A 23,258-nucleotide genomic window follows, 5' to 3' on the forward strand; every position below is an offset into this window, starting at 1 on the left:
CCCCGCAGGGTCAGTCCTGCGGTCACAGATTCAGAAGCATCCATCTGCAGCCACAGCCCCCATCTTCCCATGAGTTCTGTAACTCCAAATACCATGGTCATTCTTTGCCCTCCTTGGGTCTCTGCACCAAACCTTGCTTTTCCCACTCGGCTTGCTCATGCTTCTTCACCCCCACCCAGCTAAGATTCTGGGGTCCTTTGCTCCTCCTGAACTCCTACCAGCCTCCCGAATGCCTCACCCAACCAGACGAAACTGGAGCAGGCCCTGTACCTCTGGGTAGACAGGCCCTGGCCATCCCCACAGACCTGTGTCCACCCCCAGCTGTCCCCTCCACTGACCCCCGGCACTGCCCACCAGGCTCTCTGACTTCCTTAGTCCGCTATCTCTCCCGTTCTCCCCTCCGAAGCTCTCCAGCCTTCTCCATGGTCCTCTGACCTTTGACCTCCCCCTTCCCACCCGCCTCCTTCCTCTCTGCTCAGTCATGAGAACACAGGAGCTATCAGATCAACTTCCCTAACCTCCCCACCCCCGAACTCCACCCCCCAACCAACATTTGCCTCCCCCTGCTAAACTGGGGAGGGGTCTCCCCCACCCAGGCGAATCCTTTGAACCCCTTGTCTGCGTTCTGACTCCCCCACTCTGTCCTCCTCCTCCAGTGTCCTTCTTCTCTCCTGGTGCCTTCCCCTTGCATTTACACAAGCTCCAGTCTCTCCATTTTTAAAAGAGTGAAAATAAATAAAAGCCTCTCTTGATCCCACATCTCATTCCAGCTCTGGGTCTGCTTCTCTTTGTTCCCCCGGTACCAAGCCTCTAGACCAAGCGGTCAGCCTGCCACCCCATTTCCTTACCCCCCGGCTGGGCTCCACCCCTCGGGATGGGGTTTGCCTTCACAAACGGAGACCAGTGGACGCTCTTCAACCCCGCGGAGCTTGACCTCTCGGGAGGGTCTGACCCTGTGGATGCCCCCCAACTCCAGTCTCACTTGGCTCTGTCCTTACCTCCCTGGCCACTTGTCCTTGGGCAGCTCCCCTCGCCAGGGCTTATTTTCTCCACACGCTCCTGGGCTGATCCCACCCACCACCCTGGCTTCCATCACTGTTTTATGCTGGGGGCTCCTACTTCTGTGCCTCCAGCCCAGGCCTCTCTCCTGGCTTCTAGACCCAAAGCCAGCTTCCACAGGGCACCTCTGTTCATGAACAGTGGGGTGGGTGCCCCACAGGTGCTCATTTTCCTCAAACCCCACGTGTGCATCCAGCTCCACGTGCTGTCCTCCTGCACGCCGGCCCCTCCTCATCTGCGTCTTGCCGGGTTGTTCAAAACCAGAAAGCCGGGTGCACATCCTGCCGGTTCCCTGTCCTCCCCCCACACGCAGTATGGAGCTGCCTCCTAACTCTCTCTTAAAGGACCCACTTCACTCCATGCCCGCTGCCAGCAGCCTGGTCCAAGCCACCATCATCTCTCGCTGGACTCCCGCCACCGCCTCCTGAAGGCTCCTTCTCCAGAGCTCCAACGCAGCCTCACCATACAGCCATGGGGACGGTTCAAAATCAGGAATCTGTGGTCCTGCTCTGCACAGCTCTTCTGGTAACGTTTACCCACTGTGCTGGCTTCCAAGTTCCCGGCACCCCCTGACGTCAGGCCCCCGTACCTGGCCCACCTCATCTTCCCCACTCTCTGCCCAACAGGCAGGCTTTCCTCAGCTGTGTGCCGCCTACCTTCACACCAGGTGACCTCAGCCTATGCGTCCCCTCACCTCTTACACACCTGGCCAACTCTAGCCCATCCTTCAGGCCCCCATGAAATGCCACTTCTCTCTAAGCTCTGTTTGGACCCCTACTGTCTCCTCCCACGGCCAAACTCCTCCCATCTTAACACTGCTCACCCTTCACTTGCTATTCCGTTTCATTGCTGTGTTCACTGCTTGACCCTTGACCCTGAGAGGTCAGAGCCTGGGCCCGTCTCATTCACTGTCTAACCTCAGTACCTAGCTAGCACAGTGCTAAGGTATTAGCACTGAGTAGGTATCGGTTCATAAATGACCGAACGGCAACCCTCCCTGTCCTGCCCTTGAGCCCCTCTCTCCACTGACCTCTGACATCTGGGGGAAGAGGCTGATGGCCAGCGGCAGGGCCAGGCCAAAGGCTGCCAGGCACACAAGGCTTTGCACGGGGAGGAGCAGCCGGGGGCGCGCCTGCAGGAGAGCTGTCCTGTGGGGGAGAGAGAAAGGGGTGCCCCGTGAGACCCGGAGACAGGGTGAGCTGGCCATTAGCCACCATGCCAGGTCCCACTGGGTCTGAGGGTCAGGCCCAGCCCATAGCTAAGTAGCTGTGGAGGAATTCTGTCTTTAGGACTGTCCCCCGGTGGCAGCCCTCTCCCCAGGCCCTGCCCTGAAGGACGTTGCCACTTAAATTCTCAACCATAAATCATAAATGAGCACCTGTGGGGCACCCACCCCACTGTGCGTCCAGCCCTGCACAAAGAAGGCCACGTGTGGGGTAGACGATAGAGGAGGCTGTCGGCCCCTGCTCCTGTGCAGGGGGGGGGGGGCCCATGCGGGGACCCAGCGGAGGAAGATGGGCCTTGAAGGCAGCACATGTTGCAATAGTGAACAAACCACACACGCATACACGCACACGCACGCACAAGCACGCATACGCACGTGCGCACAGCCAGGAGAGGATGACCTCTTCTGGGTATGGGAACAGAACACACCCTGCTGACCACCTGGTCACCTTCGATCCAAGAGCCACAGTGACTTGCCCAAGGCCAAGACCAAGTCTGCGGGAGGCAGGCAAGGCTGCTGTCTGGGTTCCTCTGACTCCCTAAAAGTGCTGTCACTGAGCTGCTCTGGCTCTTGCCTTACGGACCCTTTGCCCGCTGCATCACCAGTTCACAGTTGGCACCCCTCCCCGCGGTGAGCAACAGAGCTGGGATTCTTGGGCAGGAGAGGGGTACGAAAGCCTCCCTCCAGGGCCCTGGGTCCCCCAGCCCCATGACAAAACAGCCTCTCCAGACAGAGTGGAGGCCATAGCAGCTGGCGAGTCCACCTTCACTGCGTTGTCCGTCAGAACATTTCGTTCTGTATAATCCATCAGGCCCTGGGGAAGACCACCAGGCATTCTACTTGGGGAGGCCTGGGGTGGGATGTGTCAGCAAGATGGATTATTTGCCAAGGGATGTTGGGTGGGTACACATGCTGCCCTCGGTAAGCGTCAGCCTCCACAGGACTGAGACTGGCTCCTGGTGTGAAGAAGCTATAACCAGGGCTCTTGCCCCTCCCCTCCTGGAGCAGGGCTGCTGTGGCCACAGGCAGGGGAGAGGCTCTTCTGGGGGCAGCGCCTCAGTGTCGGGGCAGGCAAACCCCGCACCACCTTCACCTCCTGGCACATGAATCCCAAGAGCAGCTGGCTCTAAGGCGACAGCAAAACTGGGAGCAGCAGTTCTCAAACTTTAGTATCTAGACAGTGGTTAAAAATGCAGACTCCCCCATGAGATCCTGATTCAGTTGGTACTACACCTGGGAACCCTCCATGAGTCTAAAACAGGTGGTCCCCAGACTACACTTCTGGGAAACTCTGGCCCAGGATGTTCCTACTTAGGTACCAATAACAATCCAATTACTCGTAAATTCTATGCAAGTAAAAGACCTGGACACAGTAAGTGCTCAGTGAGGTGTGTTAGCGTTGCTGTTGTTACTGCCCTTGTTGCCAGCAGGAAGGAGGGAGGATCCCGGTGGCTGGGTTGTCCTCCAGCCCTTCCCACTGGCCCAGACCCCAAGATCTGTCCAGTTGTTGAATTAAGCCTGAACTGAGTTATTGGGGAGGGGAATTTCCACAGGATTAAGAACAGGGGGACAAAGGTGCCCAAATCAAACTCAAGCGCTTCTGGTATCCCCTCTGCCTTGGTCCAGTGCCCCCATCTTCTCCCTCTCTTCCAGGTGAGCCTTACCCCTCTCTTCCCCACGGACTCAGCCTGAGGCCTCCTGGGCTTCCCTGGGAGTCATGGAGGGGCTGGGAGTAAGGCTGAGATGGGTCCTGAGATGTTTTCAACTCAGATTAACTTCTCCGGCAGGACCAGAAGGTGGGTACTCTTGCTCCCCTGGCAGCGACTGGGACCTCAGTCCCTGAGGGTGGCCAGAGCAGGGGGGAGGGGACAGGAGGGTGTATGGTCCCTGGAGGCACAGCCCCAAAGGAGGATCACTCCCTCCCTGGCAGGTGAGGGGCAGGACATGGACCCATTCGGTGGGAACACTGGACAGACCCCTTCTATGTGGGGCTGCGACCTTGGTTCCTCTCTCGGGGCGGCTGGCTGAAGTCCCCACTGTGAAAGGGATCCAGAAAGTCCCAGGCCTGTGCTCCCCACTCAGGAAGGAGGAAGGTTCAGACAGCAGCCAACAGGAGCCTCTCAAGTCCCAGCCCAGGCGGGAGAGTGAACACAGCAGGACAGGGGGAGGGGAGGAGGAGAGGGAAATGGCAGGGAGGAATTGGAAAGGCAGCTGGGGGAGTTAAAATATGCAGATGGAGAGATGTGCGAATGCCTGGGAGAGAGGAAAGACCCGGATCCCCGGGAATGAGGGAGGCTGGGGAGCGGCCTCAGGAGCTACCGTGGAGGGTGTGGCCTGAACCCTGACAGAGCTGAGACCCAGCCTGGGAGGGCAGAAAAGTCCAGGCCCGGGCCAGGGCCGGGGATGCAGAGCTGGGGGAGAGACCCCCGACAGCTGCCTCCGAGTTGGGGGGCGGGGCTGCTCTCTGGGCCCTGAGTCCAAAACCAGCTTCCTCCCCAGGACAGTGGAGCTGGAGTGGAGCCCTGGGCCTGAGGGAAGGTTCGGTGGAGAGTGAGGGGTGGGGCGTGCACCCCTCAGAGAGAGGCCCTGCTCGGCAGAGTGGAGGATTCTCAGCTTCTGACGGGAGACCCTTGTCCTTTCATCTCAGAGACAGGGGCACCTGAACACGCCGCCCACCTCTGCTATCCCAGCAGGAAACCCAGGGTCCTCCCAGAGAGGAGAAACTGAGGCCGGGGCCAAGCCAGCCTCGCTGCCACACAACAGCTTGTCTCCCCATTGCCGTGCATTCCCTCAGCACTTGGAGCAGTTTTACTTTTGCGCTCCATTAATTTGCAAGCAGGCTGCTTTGTAAGTGTTCTTTTGTCTTTTTTCCCTGGCTGTCCTGACTCCCTCACCCAACTGGGGGCTCCCGAGGGTCGAGGGTAGGGCTGCCTCCCCCATCAGCCTCCTCAGCAGAGGCCCTGCCATTAGCACCCTGCGTGGAAAGGCCATGGGGTGCTCGGCAGGGGGACCCCAGCCAAGAGCCAGGGGCCCACTGGATGGTGCAAAGTGCCAGGCTCTAGTGGACAAGGTGGTGAGGGGGGCAGTGCCATCATTCTCCAGGTGGGAAACTGACCAGCCCCCCGGGACACCTGCCAGGAGTCTCAGTTGGTGCCGGACCTGCCCTGCCCCCCACCTCACAGTCTGGCAGCTCCGTGCCCCCCACCCCGCCCCATGTATATGAGGTTAATTATGTCTTTGAGGGTGCAAACTGAGTCTTGTTCGTCTTGATATTCCTGGGGGAACCCAGGCTGGACTCTTTCTCCTCCTCAGAGACCCTCCCGCAAGCTTCAGGGAAGGACCAACTAAGTACAAGGCTTCCAGGAGACCAATGGCTAAACCTCTTCTACCTACCCGAGGGGCTTCCTTTGACCCTGAGCTGAGCCAGATGCAGGGCACCCGCAGTCCAGGCTGATTCCAGGCTGGGACATTCAGAACTAGAAGAATCCCACCCCACCTCCCAAGCCTCCCAAAGCTAAGTTTAAGCCCCCAACCAATGGGACACTAACCGTCACTCCACTTTCTGCAAACCCAGCTCAGACGGCACCCAGAAGGCATCACAGACCACATTTTTCCCCAGCAAATTCCAGCTTCAAGATTCAGTAGCCTTGAAGACAGAAGCCCTCCCTTCCTCATTTGCCCAGCGGTGTCCTTGTGTGCACTTGCAGTCGCTGGTATTTGGGGACAGCCTCAGTTCACCAGAGAGCAGCATATACGAGGTCCAGGGGCACCAAAGCAATCGCTTCCCATGATTTGTTTATTTTTGCAACTTCCAGAGGAGATTAATATTCTTTTTTTTTTTTTTTTTTTTTTGCGGTACGCGGGTCTCTCACTGTTGTGGCCTCTCCCGTTGCAGAGCACAGGCTCCGGACGCGCAGGCTCAGCGGCCATGGCTCACGGGCCCAGCCGCTCCGCGGCATGTGGGATCCTCCCGGACCAGGGCACGAACCCGTGTCCCCTGCATCAGCAGGCGGACTCTCAACCACTGTGCCACCAGGGAAGCCCCGAGATTAATATTCTTACGTCTCAGCGTTCAACACGCTATCCCTTGCTCAGGTACCCATGCCCACTATGCACCTCCCCCACTCTTCCAGGGGACAAAGGGATCATCCCCTCAGCTGGACACAGGGCCCCTTATCAGCAGGCCCGATGAGAGAGCGTGCTTTGCTTCTGTTGGGTTGGGCTCTTCAAGGTCCACGCAACAGGCCCACACCTTGCCCAGAGAGCCCTCCCTTCCACCAAAATCCTATCTTACTCTCAGTGCCAGCTTCAGCCCCTTTCCTCTGGACCAGCCCTCCCCTCAAGGTCACCCTGACCCTGTTCCCTCGCTGCCGGGTCCCACCTGCAGCTGACCTGTGTGTGGGTCCTGCCCTTATCAAAACACAGGCTTTCTGAGGCCAGTACCCCAAATCTGCCCCTCTCCTGTCTCCATGCGGGGTGGATTCCAAAGACAGGCTGATTATGTGCTGTGATCCAAAAATCCAAGAGGCAGCCAGCGTGGTAGGAAGAGCCCAGTTTTGCAGCCGTATTCCTGGGCCCTGCCTGGCTCTGCCATTTCCTAGTGTCTGACTGTAAGCAGATGATATAACCTCTCTTTGCCTTCCTTTCCTTGTCTGTAAAATGGGGACATCATGCTCACCTCTTTGCACTGTTGTGAAGGTTAAATGAGATCATTCATTCATTCAACAAACACTGAGCATCACTATGTGCTAGGAACTATGCTAGATGCTGTGCAGGGCAGTAAACAAAAGGAACTGACCTGCCTCCATGGAGATGACATTCTAATGAAGCAGACAGATAGCATATAACTAGATAAAGAATCTCAGCTATTGATAAGTGCTGTGAGTAAAAATAAGGCAGTGTAGCGGGGGAAGAAGTCCTGGTGGCTGTAATCTCGATGGGGTGGTCAGGGGGGGCCTCGTTGAGGAGATGGCATTTTGGGGGGACCCGGCTGGGAGAGGACTGGGATGCAGCCAGTGCTTAGCTGTTAAGTGTTAGCTGTTATTGTAATTTGCTTTGTGGGAATACAAAGGTCCCCAAATTGGGGAGAAGCCCCTGATCCAGAGCCCCGGAGGGAGTGCCCCCAAGCCCATCCACTGCCTTGAGGTGCCCCTCCCAGGCTGGGCCCCCGGGAAGGAGGAAGCGATCACCTCTTCACTTTTACCTGCACCAGACCTCCAGGCCTTTGCTCATCTGGCTCCCCACACCTGGAACCCTTCCCTGCCCCTTGCCGTCCTCCTAGACTTTCCCCAACCCTCAGGGCCTGCCCAAACCGGCCCGCTTCCTCCCTCCTCTCCTCAGCCTCTCCTTCCAGCAGCATTCCTGTCTTTGTGATTCAATTTCACACTCTTTAATTAATAGAATCCCTCCATCATTGTTCTTATTATTGTATCTCCTTATTTCTTTATGGTCAGGACAAAGTGTTCTCAGAACATCCCTCTGAGGGCGGCAGGGAGGTTAGTACAATTATTGTCTAAATGAAGAAACTGAGGCTCAGTGAGGTGGTGACTTGCCTCATGGCAGATGCCGGAAAGGGATGCGCTGGGCCCAAGGCTAGTCTTCCCACCATAGTCCTCAGACTCTCTCTTCACCACTGGTCCTGTGCTGTGCACTAACAGAGCGCATGCGCGCGCGCGCGCGCGCGCACACACACACACACACACACACACACACACACACACACAGCCTAGAACCGCCAGCTCCAGGGCAGGGCCAGCCTTGTCCATCAGGACATCCCTCCTAGAACTTAGCACAGGGTCCTGAGCAGCCAAAGTCCATGAATTCTCACAGGATGATGCCAGCAGCCCTGCCAGGGAGAGTTTGAACAAACCAGGACCCTTGCCCTGGGCCAGCAGGTCCCCCTTCCCCCACCCGCTCCACCACGATGGCCTCTGTCCTGGGCCCCAACTCACTTCTCCAGCATGGACATGACGATCGGGGGTAGCACCAGGATGGGCATGGGGAGGACCACCCGTGTCAGCGCCGTCTCCAGCAGGGCCTGAGGGGCAAGCAGAGGCTGTGGTGAGCGGGGCGGGGGTGGGACAGCCTCGGGGCGGCAGCCTCGGAGCCCCTAGGTGTATGTACCACTGCTAAGCACATCTGGCTGCACGGAATAATTCATGGAATCGCTCACGAAGCCATATTCCAAACAACAGGAAAAAGCCACCCCCTCTTCCCACCGCAGATCCCTATCACCTGCCACATGTGGGGGAGTGGAGGCAACCCAGAAGCGGCCCCAGCAAGGGGCCTGCGCCCAGGGAGGTGAACCGGGTGGCGGGGTACAGCGGCTGGGAGGAAACATATGGAGGACCTGAGATGCTCTAAAAACAAAGCAGACACTGGAAGGGCCAGAACAAACAGCTGTGGCCTGCTGAGCCGCTGAGGCTCCTGGTGCCCAAGGAGAAGAGGGATTCTGGGATTTACTTTCTTTTCCCTTAAAGGCAAAGATTTGGAGGATCTTGCCATTTCCTTGGCTCTGGATGAGAGTCTTTCTTAATGACAAGAGGTCAGCTTTGTAAGTGGGAAATGCTTCTGCTGAGTGTCTGCTGTCCCCATATGGGGTCTGCCTGGGGACTTGCTCTGGAGGCTCCCTCAGGATTCCTCGGTGGGGGGCGGGGGGTTGCTGGTCAAGGCACAGCTCAGTGGCAGTTCTACACCCTGATGGGCATTGTGATGAGTTCCTTTAACCCCACGGGCTCCCAGCCCTCAGAGAAGGCTCAAGGAATGCTTGTAACCCACGGGTCCCTGGAGTCCCAAATGGCAAGGGGCTGATAGAGCCAGGAGAAGGAAGCCCAGGGCTGCAGAAGAGCTTGGGGTTCCCTGCTGTTTGGACCACAAGGAGGAGATATCACAGTTGGCCTCCCTCACAGCAAGTAAGGAAGAGGATAAAGTTGGATAGGAGGTTGGGGTGATATAGGAAATTGAGGCCAAATCCCCTCTGATGATGGGCTCAGGGCTAAACATTTCTCCCAGGAACTTGGGTTCTTCATGACCAGCCTCAGGAAGGCCCGGGAGAGGTCCCTCCAGTCTTCTGAACAGGTGTGGGGATGACAGGGGGCCCAGAGCCTGTGCAGGAAGCAGAGGATGCGGTGTTGGCACTGGCACCCCCGAGCCCCTTGCCCCTCACAAGCCTTGGACAGACACTTACTTTCCCTGAGATCAGTCAGTGCCGGGGGAAGGACCAGGACAAGAGAAGGGTCTTCCTACGTCAGAGGCTTATGGAGAAGGCCTCAGTGACAGGGTGCGGTGGGGGGCCACGTGGGAGCTGATGAGGGACAGGGCTGGAGCAGAGGGGACCCAGCACTTGGAGGCCAGAGCAGGACAAGCCACTAATTGCCATTAGGATGAAGGCTGGAAAGCACAGGGGGATATACAAGTGGACAGGATTTTTTTTTTTTTTTTTTTTTTTGCGGTACGCGGGCCTCTCACTGTTGTGGCCTCTCCCATTGCGGAGCACAGGCTCCGGACGTGCAGGCTCAGCGGCCATGGCCCACGGGCCCAGCCGCTCCGTGGCATGTGGGATCCTCCCGGACTGGGGCACGAACCCGTGTCCCCTGCATTGGCAGGCGGACTCTCAACCACTGCGCCACCAGGGAAGCCCAGGATTATTATTATTATTTTTTTTTTAATTACAATTGCTAGATGGGTGAGGCTGGTGAAACCAGAAGTGAAAGAGGGCCTTCCTGTAACAAAACATCCCTCCGCCTCGACCACACTCACTCCCTAGTGACGGATCACCTGCAGAAGTGCCTATTAGCAGCACACAACCACAAACCATCAGCTTCTATGAGTCCTCTTCTCACCTGGGAAGATATGAAGGCCCTAGGCCCTGGGTCCTGGGGAAGGGAAAGAAAGCTCTGGTGGAGGGGGGGTCTCCTCTGCCCTTACCAAGTAAGAGGTCAGAGAAAGCACGTCCCGAGGGGCTGGGACAAGAGATGGGGATGTTTCCCAGTAGTGATGAGGCAGCTGGAGAGAAGCAAGGGTATCTGGTGGGCAGGTGTGGCTGGGGCCAGACCTGAGGCCCGGGGCTCAAACCGATGGGGGGTGGGGGTGGGGTGAGGAGGAGAGCTCAAGAGGGCAAGGCAAGGGCGCTGAGGACACAAGTCCCTGGGAAATGAAAGTGTCTAGGGAAAACCGACCACAGCCTCCCTACCAGCCCCCGAGCCCCCAGATGACCCACATGTCTGGCTGCGATCTTGGAGGAGCCCACGAGGTTGCCATCACCGTCCAGGACGTCAATCCCCTCCTCCAGCTCCCCATACCGCATCAGGACCACGTTGCAGATGTTGGCGCTGGCTGGAGAGAGAGGAGGGCAGGGAGCCGGCGTGAGGGGGGCGGATGGCATTCTACCCTGCGCAGGAGATCACTGGGCTCCACCCGCACCAAACAACAAAGGTTCTGAATAAATGCCACGTCTGCTCAAACAGTGGGTGAAGGTGTGGCTCTGCTGCCTATCAGCCTGGTGAAGGATTTGGGGGCCCTTGGGAACCTGGAGAGCAAAGGTGGAGAATAACCAGTGTTAGGAAGGAAAGGGAAACTATTCAGGGCTTAGAGGGCGGCCAGTTATCAAGGACGCTGCTTTCCTGTCCTCAGGCGCAGGCCCCACGGGCAGGCGAAGTGGATGCCCATCTGGGAGGGCTCTCGGGCTTGAAGACGCATTGCCCACACTGGTGCCTGATGCTCCACCAGCAGCACCTCAGTCCCTTGGGCTGCCTTTCCGGGCATCCTCTTGAATGCCAGCCCCCCACATTTAGCCCCTCGCTCCTCAGAATGAATCAAGTTCCCAGAGATTTGCTTCCCCGACAACAGGTGCCAGAGCAGGCAGGAACCTCAGTGCTAACCCGGCACCGCCCCCTCATCATATGGATGGAAAATTGAGGCTCAGAGATGGGGAGTGACTTATCTGAGGTCACACAACAGAGCGGGACAGAGCTGAAAGGCTACAGTGCCTCATCCTTCGGGTACCCAGGAGATGGAAGGGTTTGGGGCGGGGTGGGGTGGAGGTCAGGCACGGCTAAAGGCATACCTTCTACGTTCTTGCTTCACATGCTTGGGTTTCCTCCTTTGGCCATGCCTTCCCATGTCAGCTGAGATCATGGGGACCTGGGCTGAGGGGAGGGCTCCTGGCTCCTTAGTTCAGCACTGTGTGTCAGAGTTTGGGTGGCCACCCATCAGCTGGTGACTGGCACAGGGAGTCTCTTTCAGCTCCTCCCCCCCCCGGGATCCACGTGGCTGGCCCTGGGCTCAGGGCCGGGTGTGGGTGCTGACCTCGCCTGAACTCCTCCGGCCCTGTTCCAGGATGGAAGTGGGGGGCTTGGGGGTGGTGGGAGGGTGGGGAGTCGGGGGGGTGACAAATTTGGAGCCCGCCTGCTCCACTCCTCCCCCAAAAGCGCCTTGCTGTGTTTAAAGTTTTAATTTTTGCTAATTAATGTCAATTAATTTTGTATAATGAGTGTTTAATTTTGGGGAGTGTGTGAGCCTGGGAGCGACTGCAGTTCTGGGCTGTGAACGCTGATTAGCATCAACACCTGCTGCTTCCCCACTCCCTCCACTGGGGGGGGGCGGGACACCAGGGTTTGGGGAGCTGGAGGGCGGCAGGGCCTAGTAGGCAGGTGGAGGAGGACCACAGATGCTCCTGGTACCCAAGCCAACACTGGGGAGCAGAGTGGTCCAGGGCGCTTGCAGCTGGGGGACAGGATTCTGCAGGTGAGGGGTGGCTTGAGGCCCTGGGGGTCTCTGAGCCTCAGTCTCCTGTTTCAGTCAAGTGGGGAGGTGGAATAAACAGAGAGGAAGACTGAGATACTCTGCAGTCTTTGGAGAAGAAAAGCAGGAGACCAAATACAGTTTCGAAATGTATTTACAGCACATATGCCGTCTCTGAGTAGCTCTCGTGTTTCCACACGACACACAGGAGCAGTGGGAACCATGCGCAGACCTTTTCGGCATCAGTTCCTCCTGTCTCCACAGCAGGCATGCTCTCCTGTCTTACACAGGGGCTCTCAACCGGGGCCATCTTTATGAGACATTTGGCAATATTTGGAGGCGTTTTTGATGATCACAACCTGGGGGCGGGGGGCTGCTACTGGCATCTAGCGTGATCTCTAGAGACCAAAGACGACTAAACATCCTACAATGCACAGGACAGCCCTCAGAACAAAGAATTTTCCAGCCCAACGTGTCAATAGAGCTGACGTTGAAAAACCCTTGTCTTACACACGTCCAGACTGACAGAGTTAGGAAGGTGAATCTGAGGTAAAGGAAGAGAGAATGGGAGCCTGGGTTTCAGGCCAGATGGGCTTGGGTTCCAGTCCTGACTCTGCATCTCCCCTCCCCGCCCTCAGAGGTGAGCTCCTGATAGCCCCAGGGCCCCCAGAGTGGCCTTGGGAAGGGGCACCTGGCCTGTGTGTTAGTGACACGCCCTCTAGTGGTGGCAGGAATGTACTACACCCATCGCACCCCTGGGACGGCCAGGCCCTCAGTACCCAGGAGACCCAATATTAGTCTGTCTTTGGAGAGAATATTGGGGTTTTCTGCCCTGAAAGGCATCAATCTCTGCCCTCTGAGAATCCTTTCCACCACCACCACCACCATTCCAGGAAAGGCAAGGCCACAGGAATGTGGTCCAGGGGAGGAGCAACTGCTGAAAGCCAGGAGCCAACAGCAGACTCTGCAAACCCCACCCCCCGCCCAGCTTCCCAAGTGTAAACGGAAGGGCTGCGTTTAGTGTCTCCACGGGAGCGCTGGGTGCTGTCTGAGCTTACAGGACCTCCAGGTAGAGGGAAGCCAGGGGCGGCTGAGACATATCTAGCCTGACCGTGTGTGTGTGCACGTGATGGAGACAAAGACAGGAGACAGCATGGTTTTCGAGGTGATGGAGCTGCCCCAGGCTCATGGTGGCACCTCGCCTGCTCTCTGAAATTTCCGAATGTGTGATGTGGCCTCAAGAAGGACAGAGCAGCCCTTTGGTTCAAACACAAAACCACTTGAGATGAAAGACAAAGCATGAAAGTAAGTGAAAACCCAGCCTCCCTCCCCTCCTGGACCCCTTTGGGGATGACAATGTCCCCCTCTCATCTGAGCTGCCTGGCTGGAAAGAAAGAGAAAACGCTGAAAGCCACCTCAGAAGATGGCAACCCCAGGCTCCTCCCTTGGAACACCCACAGTTCTTACTGCTTACACAGACAGCACATGCCCTGTAATCTCTTCTGTTGACCGTGTACAGTGGGTGTTCATTTATTAAGCACTTGCTGTATGCACCGGTTGCTAGCCATCCCTGCCATTGAGCAAGGAGAATGCCAGCCTGTTTTAGTGATTTCATTTCCATGATCTCTTCCAGAACTTTCAGTTCCGCTGTATTCCTTTCAAACCCTCCCAGGTCCTTCTCATCTCACTCCTGGACAGTCCAACTCCAGAGACATAGACACTGAGAGACTAAGTAAATGAAAAGAGAGAGAGAGAGAGAGACCAAACATGGGCTATGGGTCTCCTTTCTAGCACACCAGCAAGATCCATTATTGGCAGTATCAGCAGGTTAATTAAGCAGTCTGTTAGTGATAATGTTAAGAAAACTGGCACATTTTCAACTCAGATTGACACCATTCAAGACTCAAGCATAACTGATTTTGGAGCAGTGATGCTAGGAGATGTCAGTGGATGAGAGAGAGAGAGAGAGAGGGAGAGAGGGAGAGAAAGAGAGAGAGACAGAGATTGCTTCATGCTGACGGCAAGCTCAGTGTCAAGGCCTGAGGAAAATATGCTCTTGCCTGCTGCAGATGTTCTCACATCAGACACATCATGATGCAAAATCATGCAGACTGTGAAGAGCTAATGAAGTGCCTGTGTGAAAAGTACAGTGTGTGTGTGTGGGGGGAGAAAGAGCAGTAGATAGAAAGACAAGTGTGCAAGTAAGTTCTCAAAAATATGACTACAGGGGAGCTTACCCCTTGAACTAGCACCGGAACAGAGGCATAGATCAATGGAGTTAATAGTCCTGAAACACCCCCAGCTGCAGGGGAAATGAATTTGTGTTAATGAAGTTGTATCGACTTGCAGGGAAAGGGCCATTTAAATACGGGGTGGAGCAACGGGCTATTCATCTGGGAAAACCAAATACCATAACTCATCTGCATTTACGCATATTTTAACATTATAAAAATCACCATGTGCCTTACAATGCATGTTGCAAGGGGATCTTACCTGCTCTTCATCACAACTGTCTGTGCATGGGTGAACTTAGCCACGTGTAGAGGTATCTGTTCATGCAACTGTCACCTCAGCTGCCCACAGCAATCCACACAGAATTTGAACTTAAACTTAGATTCCTAATTGTTGCCTAAAACATCTTTTTAAAACTTACGCTATAATGGAGCATGTACACGAAAAGTTATTGTACATGCAGAAGATCGTCTGCCAGATACCAGGCAATGCAATTAAAGGCAGCAGAAATTGCCAAACCATAGATAGCTACCCTAAAGAAATGCTTGCCCATATGCACAAAGAGACATTTACAAGGATGTTAATTATAGCACTGTTTGTAACAGCAAATAATTAGAAACAACCTAAATGTCCACCATTAGGGAACTCACGTGGGAAGATCGCCAAAACAAACTTATGTGAACAAAGTTATTGAGTATGTACAGGATGATTTACTGAACGTAAAACCCCACAACCGGTACACACACGTGTGTGCATAAATCCTTGGGTAATGTTCTAGAAGGGTCACACCTCACTGAGTAATCCTCTTGGGGAAGAGAACCAAATTTGGGAATTAGGGGTTATTGAAGAACTTCCACTTTTTTACCCTAAACTTTTCTATACTGCTTGCATTTTTACAATGAGAATGTAACCATGATTTACTTGTCTAAAAGTTGAAAAGAAAATGCCAATCTTCTTGAAATAGATCTTAAAAATTTTAAAGCCAGGAGGGGTTGGTGTGACCTATTCATGGGTCCTACACTTAGGCATCTGTTTCAGAAACTTCCTGAAGAAGCTGATTAACTTCAAGAATATTTTTTTCTTCAAGTAAAGAATAAAATGAAACCACAAGTATAACGAAGTAGGAAATGAAAATAATCCCAATAATCTTTCATATGTTTTGAAATTATACTGTCAATTTAAAAGGGGTTAAAAGGGTCAAGATTACAGGCAGAGACTGTGAAAAGCTGTGATGGCCATGATGCTGTGTTTAACAATCAATGCCCAAAAGAGAATTGTAAAATGTGAAAAAGCCTGAGATTCAGAATCTGTGGTATTGAAAAAAGTGACTTGGAGTGAATATGTAGTGAACACTTGTTTATTCCTTCAAATGAATATGAAATATAATCCTCTCCTCTTCTGAAAGGTTATTACGTTAATGCCTCATAACTGAGGCATCTTAGAATTGAGAAACATGGCATTTGATACCTATTTATGAACAATATTATAAGAAATGGGAAGCTTTAAAAATATATTTATTATATATGACAAAGGGCTACCAATATTAATCTATGGAGGGTCATGGTGACTGACTCCCAATAGCTATTCTACCCCCAAAAGATTAGTCTAAACTAATTATAGTAACCCCTCCCTTACCAGTGATTGATTTAGGAAGGGACACGTGACTGATCCTAGCCAGTGAGGGATGTCTGCAGGACTTCTGGGAAAAGTCTCCTCCCACTTAAGCAGAGGTGGCAGGCAGAGCCTCCTCTCCTCTGGGCAGTGGTGGGTTTTGATCTGATGTTTGGAATTGAGGCTGCCATCTTACAACCATGAAGGGAGCAAGCCTGAAGATGAAGCCCCTGGCAGAGCATAGAGATGGAAGGAATGGCCCTGGATGCCTCACTGGAGACTTGACCTCTGTAAAGTAATGAGAGGCTTTATTATTTAAAGCCAGTTTGAGTTGAGGGTTTCTGTTACTTTCAGCCAGAAACAATCATAAAATGCATAAAGAGTTTTAACAATTATTAAGAAAAAGATATAGTGATCAACAGACTTAGAGGATGAACTTATGGTTACCGGGGGGGAAGGATGGGGGAAGGGATAGATTGGGAGTTTGGAGTTGACATGTATACACTGCTATATTTAAAATAGATAACCAACACTATTGTAAAGCAATTATACTCCAATAAAGATGTTAAAAAATAAAATAAAATAAAAAATAAAATAGATAACCAACAAGCACCTACTGTATAACACAGGGAACGCTGTTCAATATTCTGTAATAACCTAAATGGGAAAAGAACTTGAAAAAGAATAGATACATGTATATGTATAACTGAATCACTATGCTGTACACCTGAAACTAACACAACATTGTCAATCAACTATATTCCAATATAAAACAAAAATTAAAGAAAAAGATACAGTGATCAAAATCACCAAAAATATTCAAGTAAAAATTCATAAAAGAGATATTTTAAAATATTTTAAAAATCAATGAACATGAACTTATTAATAGTCAAAGACTGATATTTGAATCTAAGAAAAAAAATCAATCTGCAGGAGTTCTTTATATGTTTTGGAGACTAATTCTTATTGGTCTAATGGTTTACAAATAGTGTGTAGCTTGTTTTCTCACTGTTGGTGGTGTCTTCTGTCGTACGGTTTAATATACATATATTATCAAATAAGCAATCCTTTCCTCTCTGGTATATACTTTTTTTGTCATCTATCCTAGGACTTCCCTGGTGGTCCAGTGGGTAAGACTCTGTGCTCCCAATGCAGGAGGCCCGGATTCGATCCCTGGTTGGGTAACTAGATCCTGAATGCATGCCACAAGTAAGAGTCCACATGCTGCACTAAGAAGTCCACATGCCACAACTAAAGATCCTGCCTGCCGCAATGAAGATTCTGCATGCCACAGTTAGGACCCGGCACGAAAGAAAGAAAGAAAGAAAGAAAGGAAGGAAGGAAGGAAGGAAGGAAGGGAGGAAGGGAGGAAGGGAGGAAGGGAGGAAGGGAGGAAGGGAGGAAGGGAGGAAGGGAGGAAGGGAGGAAGGGAGAAAGGGAGAAAGAGAGAAAGAGAGAAAGAGAGAAAGAGAGAGAGAGAGAGAGAGAGAGAGAGAAAGAGAGAAAGAGAGAAAGAGAGAGAGAGAGAGAGAGAAAGAGAGAGAGAGAGAGAGAGAAAGAAAGAGAGAGAGAGAGAGAGAGAGAGAGAAAGAGAGAGAGAGAGAAAGAGAGAAAGACAGAAAGAAAGAAACTCTATGTTTCTACTCCAATGTTCATCTATATTTCCTTCTAGAAGCTTTAACATTTTACTTTACACATTTAGGTCTTCAGTCTATCTGGAATTTGTTTTTGTGGATGGTATGAAAAGGAATCTACTCTCTCTCTCTCTCTTCTATTTGGAAACCCAAATGCCCAATAAAGTTAAGAAAAGATTCTCAACCATACTGGGAATTGGAAAATGCCAATTAAAATGAGAAAAGAACCATTTCAGATGGACAAAAATTTTTTAAAGATTGATAATACCAAATGTTGAAGAGGATGCAGGGAAACAAAAATCCAAACCTTGCAGGCAGAGTGAAAGCCAGTATGCTCATTTGGTAAAGGTAGAGATGGGCATTGCCTCTGACATGGTCATTCCACTTCTAGGTACAGACCCTAGACTGTTGATTCTCAACACTGGATGCACAACTGGAACAAAATCTGAGGTAGGACCCAGATGTCTGCATTTCTTTTTAAAGCTCCCCAGGTGGTTGTTTGAAAACCTCTGGCCTGGAGAAGCTCCTACTCATGTGCACATGGGCATGAGTATAAGGCTGTCTGGTGCAGTACTATGTATAATAGCGAGAAACTGGAAACAACCTAGATGTCCCCAGTTAGTCTGTGGAAGACTCACGCAGCCTACAGCAGCTGAGATGAATGCATATGTATTAACACAGATAAATCTCAAAACTACAATGAAGAGCAAGCTTTAAAAGGATATGTACAACACAACACAGTTAATGTAAACTTAACACACAAACAATACAATTTCTGGTTTATGGTATATACACATAATATACAATATAAAAACACAAATGGGGAGGATGCAAGTTGACAGCCTTCCTCAAGAGAGAAGGAGGAAACCAGAATCAAAAGGCAGAGGGCACAGAAGGCTTTGGGTACATCTAATAGTTTATTCTCTATTTTCTATAATAGTCCATGTGTTTGAAATAATATTTCATAATCTTTAAAAAACAGCCACAGAATGAGTTACTGTGGTTGTTAAAAGGATAAGTTGGGATTTTATGACTGTCATGGAAAGACATCCAAAATTTACTGTGAGGTTAAAAAGTGATTTACAAACAGTATACACAGTATGATCTCATTTGTATTAGATATATATTTATATAGGCATATTTATATTATAGATAGATACAATAACTAGGCAGAGATTTCTACACATTTACATGTTTATTTGAATTTGGAGGGATATATACCAAACTAATTTGTGGGGAGAGGAGGGCGACTGTTTAACTTATATCACAATCATGTATTATCAGAAAAAAATAGAATTATTTTTATTAAAACAAAAACAAAAACACTCTAGTGGACCCCAGGAGACTTGAGCTCCCACCTTGCCTCCAGGTTGACATTGAACAAAGTTCTCCAGACTCCACTTCCTCCCTCTTTTTTATTTTGTAGGTAACAAGTACAACAGTAAACAATCCAAATCACATAAAAGGGTAAGTAATAAAAAGTAAGGTTAGGATTGGGCTTCCCTGGTGGCGCAGGGGTTAAGAATCCGCCTGCCAATGCAGGCGACATGGGTTCGAACCCTGGTCTGGGAAGATCCCACATGCCGCAGAGCAACTAAGCCCATTCACCACAACTACTGAGCCTGCGCTCTAGGGCCCGCGAGCCACAACTACTGAAGCCCGCGCGCCTAGAGCCTGTGCTTTGCAACAAGAGAAGCCACAGCAATGAGAAGTCCACGCACCGCAACGAAGAGTAGCCACGCTTACTGAAACTAGAGAAAGCCCGCGTGCAGCAACAAAGACCCAATGCAGCCAAAAATAAATAAATAAAATAAATAAATTTATTTAAAAAAAAAAGTCTCCTTCCAATTTAGTTTCACTCCCCTCCCCTGAGGCAACAACTCTAGCCAGATTCTCATGTCCCTGCCAGACACAGTCTATGTATTTACAAGCAGACATGTATGTACATCATCACCTTACACACACACACACACACACACACACACACACACACACACACACACTCGAATCGCGCCAGACTATATAGCCCCTCTGTCTTTAGGGAAGTGATGGTTATCAGATGGGGATGTACACCTTACTATTTCCTTGATTTCATGATATTCCCCACCATTCTGCCTGAGCGGCAGTGCTATATGGCACAGATTTTCTTTTAAATAGCTTGAGAATCTGGGGGGAGTTTCACAACCTATACTGAAGTGTCACAAACTCAGGACTGGGAATTTCTGGATTGAAAAATCAGCCTGTAGATTGAGGTATAGGCTGACTCTGAAGTTAGAGATCTCCGAATAAAAGATTCCTGCTAACACATTCATCTTCTGAAAAGCACCCTTTTATCACAGCTACTCCCTAGCTGGAGATTCCTCAATGGTCCTCCATTAATCATAAGCTAAAGCTCGAACTTTCAGCTAGTATTCAAGGCCCCAATATGCCCTTTCCCCTCCCCCTTCCCCAGCAGGCCTGGCCCACCCCAACCAGGCCTGCTCCTTCCACATTTATAACCCCTCCTCCCCTGCCTCGTGCTTCTCCACCTCCTCTGACTCTGGACTTCTCTGCCTTCTGTATTTCAGGAATTATAAGATATCTGAATTGGAAGGCCATTCATTCAGTAAGCATCCTCTGAGCACCTACTATGTGTATGCCAGGTCCTGGGCAAGCTGCCCAGAACAGGAGAGTTACTCACACATAAGTGCCCCTCTCAGATTTTTGGACCAGGCTACTACTCAGACACTTCCCTAACCCAGGGGTCAGGCAGCTCATTCCATTAACAGACGGTCAGTTTTTCAGAAGATCCTGCTACTCTTGTTTGGCTCCACTTATCAGTGCTAGTCTGGATGTGTGGGATCCAGAACTAAACAGACTCCTTTGTTTTGGCCACTCTATCTCTAATAATCAGCTGAGATCAGAGGGAGCCTCAGAGCCACACACCACGCGGCAGACCTATTCCAAGCATACAGCCCACACAATCTCCGGATCGTTACCCTAAGTAACGATCTGGTCAAATCAGGTCTCAGCACCTCTACACTTCTGCAGCCGCATTTTTTGAACAGCAAGCCTTACATCCAACCTTGTGAGATCCTTTTGGATCCTGGTATTCTTGCCTGTGAATTCATAATCACTGACAGGTTGCTACCCCTGTTCCTTGAGTCTGACCCGTAAGGCCTCCTCTGACCAAGGCAGTTATAAAATAACTGAAGGGGACGAGACTGAAGGCAGAGCCCTAGGACACACCCCTGGAGACTTCCCTCTGGTTGGCTTGGTCCCACTGGCCCTGTCCACTTGGAGCCTGACACACACTGGGGCCCCAGGCCAGTTCTCGGTCTGCCCCTGATTCTGGCACCCAGTCCAGCCTACCCTTCCAGATCCAACCCAGAAAGCCTGAAGAATGTGCCCACGATGACCTGGTCATCCACCCTAGGCCTGCTGACTGAGTGAATGACAGTGATAGTGAAAACTTGTATAAGAAAACAGAACATTCAAAGAACAATTTAAAAAAATACCAGAATAAATGTCCAAGCAGTCACAGAATGTGGCCAACCAATGTCATCAGGGTAGGGTTTTACTACTGGGTGCCCAATTTCAAACCATTTCTACTAAAGCATTCATTTGTTCACTGAACAAACCCACACTGAACATTGGGTGGCAAGCACAGAGGGGGTTGGGGGTTGGTGATGAATGAGGCCTAGTCCCTGTCTTGGGGAGTTCAGAATCTGATGAGGGAGGGAGACTTGGAGACAAAATGGGTAGTACCAGGATAGACATAGGCACACAGGGTGCTGTGGTCTAATCCTGACTGGGGCTACCAGGGAGGGCTTCCTGGAGGAGGTGATGTCTGAAGTGAGAAACGAAGGCCTGGCTGCCAAGAGAAGGCAGAGTGTGGAACTGAGGTAGTGGGGAAGAGTGGGCACTCCAGTCAAGCAGGGCCTTGTGCAAAGGCCTGGGGTCCAGCGAGAGGGCAGGAGGGAGGTCACAACGTTGACCATAGTGTGACGGGGTATGAGCAAGAGCAGGGCCAGGTCGAGGAAGCGGCTTGAGGGCCTCCAGGATGGCCCTCAAGCGCTGTGGACGCCACATTAAGTACCACTGACCTAGACAGAAGGAGCATAAATCACGAGGCCCAGGACACAGTGGACACAGGTGCACTCTGCTGTCTTCCAACCACAGGGATGAAGGGTGGAAGAGGTGAGGCCTGGGGACTGACCCTTGAGGCCCAGGCACACTGCCGGGGCCACCTCCCAGGTGAAGAAAGCAGGGTGGATTGAGCACCAGGGGAAGAGTGGTAAAGTGAAGGGGGAATCAATGCCAGGAAGACCCACGGTCTGGACGTGAAGGGAAGCTTGGAGATGGGGGCAGAGGTGGGGCACGCTGGTGTGAACGAGCAGGAGACCTCTCCCAAAGACTGCCCAGACGCCCCGAGGAGCAGGCTCACTTCTGGACACAGAGACTCCTTCATGGCGATGAAGTGAGCTGTGACATTTAATGTAAGGGACTGCTGCCAACAACGCAGGATGAAGTCACTTCCCACAAAGGGATGATGAGGCTGCCATTTCCGGTCCATGCAGGAAGGTTATTCCCTGTGCAAGGAGTTGGCCAGCAGTGCTGAAGCACAGGCCTCCCCTGCCGGGAGCTCAGGCCCAGATGGGGCTCTTTATTAGCACACACGCGGCTTGTCCCCTGCTCCACATGGATCCAGCCAGGCAGCCTGGGGGCAACATCCAGAGCTTCCTGTCCGGCCCTCACCGCCACATGCACAGACGCAGAGCCTGGGTACCCAGCCGTGCCCTCAGCTCCAGCTCATAGTCCCCGCCCTGCCCATGCCTCACAAGATAAGTCTGTGCCTCTCCCTGGTGCCCCATCATGGCACCTGGGACCTGCCTGCCACTCCTCCAGCTCCCACCTCGAGGCCTCACAGGAAGGCTGTTTGTGGAGCTTGCCTCCCCTGGACTGGACTCCGCTCATGGAGACTGGTGGCTGGACCTGGGGGCAGGGGTATTTTTCCAATGCCTCCTCGATTGACCTTTAATTACACTGTTTGCCCAGCTCCCCAGACCATTAACTTCCACCTCGCAGCAACCACACATCAATTAATGGAGGGCCTGCCCCGAGCTCGAACTCCTGAACACAATTAAGCGTGACAGTCCACAAATAAGAAAGAACTGAAGAATTAATTAAGGTCTAAACAGATTAATTACCAGTCCCCAATCAATTCCAATGCCAGCACACATGCTCCTGGGCTCAACGTCTTTCCTAACATCTCCATGTATAAATAGAAACTGAGATTTCCCACATGATTGCTGTCCTAGACCAGGGCACAGCAAGGCTCCGAAACCACCTTGAGGGAGAGAATTGGCTGCAGTGAGCATCCTCGGGGCTTCCCAGGTACTCGGCACACACGCATGCACACACATCAGTCGTATACACGTGCACACAACCCCAGCTGAAAAGCCAGGGGCCGACTGGTGGAGTGCTCCTGGTGGGTGCTGAGAAGCCCCAGCGGCCCCTGGACCACACCCCTCAGCTAGTTTCTCCCTGCAGGGCTGAAGGAGGTATCCAGGTGAACTTGAAGCAGCCCTGGCCTGAGCCTGGGAGGCCTGGGCTTTGGCCAGCTAAGGATAACTTTCAGCAAGCCTGAATTTGTCTATTCTTCTGTAAAACGGGGATGGCTCACTCTGCTAGAGGGTCCTCCCAGAGAGAGAATGAGGAGAACTGAGGGGGAAGAGAGGCCTGCCGGGGGAGACGTGGAGAGCCGTGGGCCACTG

At 52.1% G+C, this 23,258-nt stretch overlaps 1 protein-coding gene across 8 annotated transcripts in view; it reads right to left on the minus strand.

Annotated features, from left to right (window-relative positions):
• Positions 1-23,258, minus strand: part of SFXN5 (sideroflexin 5) — a 116,139-nt gene that overhangs the window by 16,937 nt on the left and 75,944 nt on the right. For 3 of the 8 annotated variants that reach the window (XM_060117548.1, XM_060117549.1, XM_060117547.1), the window contains 3 exons: positions 10,503-10,618; positions 8,236-8,321; positions 2,090-2,207 (listed from right to left, as the gene is read on the minus strand). In XM_060117548.1, coding sequence (XP_059973531.1) covers positions 2,090-2,207; positions 8,236-8,321; positions 10,503-10,618 — 320 coding nt within the window. The remainder of the gene's footprint in view (positions 1-2,089; positions 2,208-8,235; positions 8,322-10,502; positions 10,619-23,258) is intronic. The other 5 variants (XM_060117552.1, XM_060117551.1, XM_060117554.1 and 2 more) reach the window with 4 other exon arrangements.

This window comes from Mesoplodon densirostris, chromosome 14 (genome assembly GCF_025265405.1).
Source record: "Mesoplodon densirostris isolate mMesDen1 chromosome 14, mMesDen1 primary haplotype, whole genome shotgun sequence".
Classification (NCBI taxonomy): Eukaryota; Metazoa; Chordata; class Mammalia; order Artiodactyla; family Ziphiidae; genus Mesoplodon; species Mesoplodon densirostris.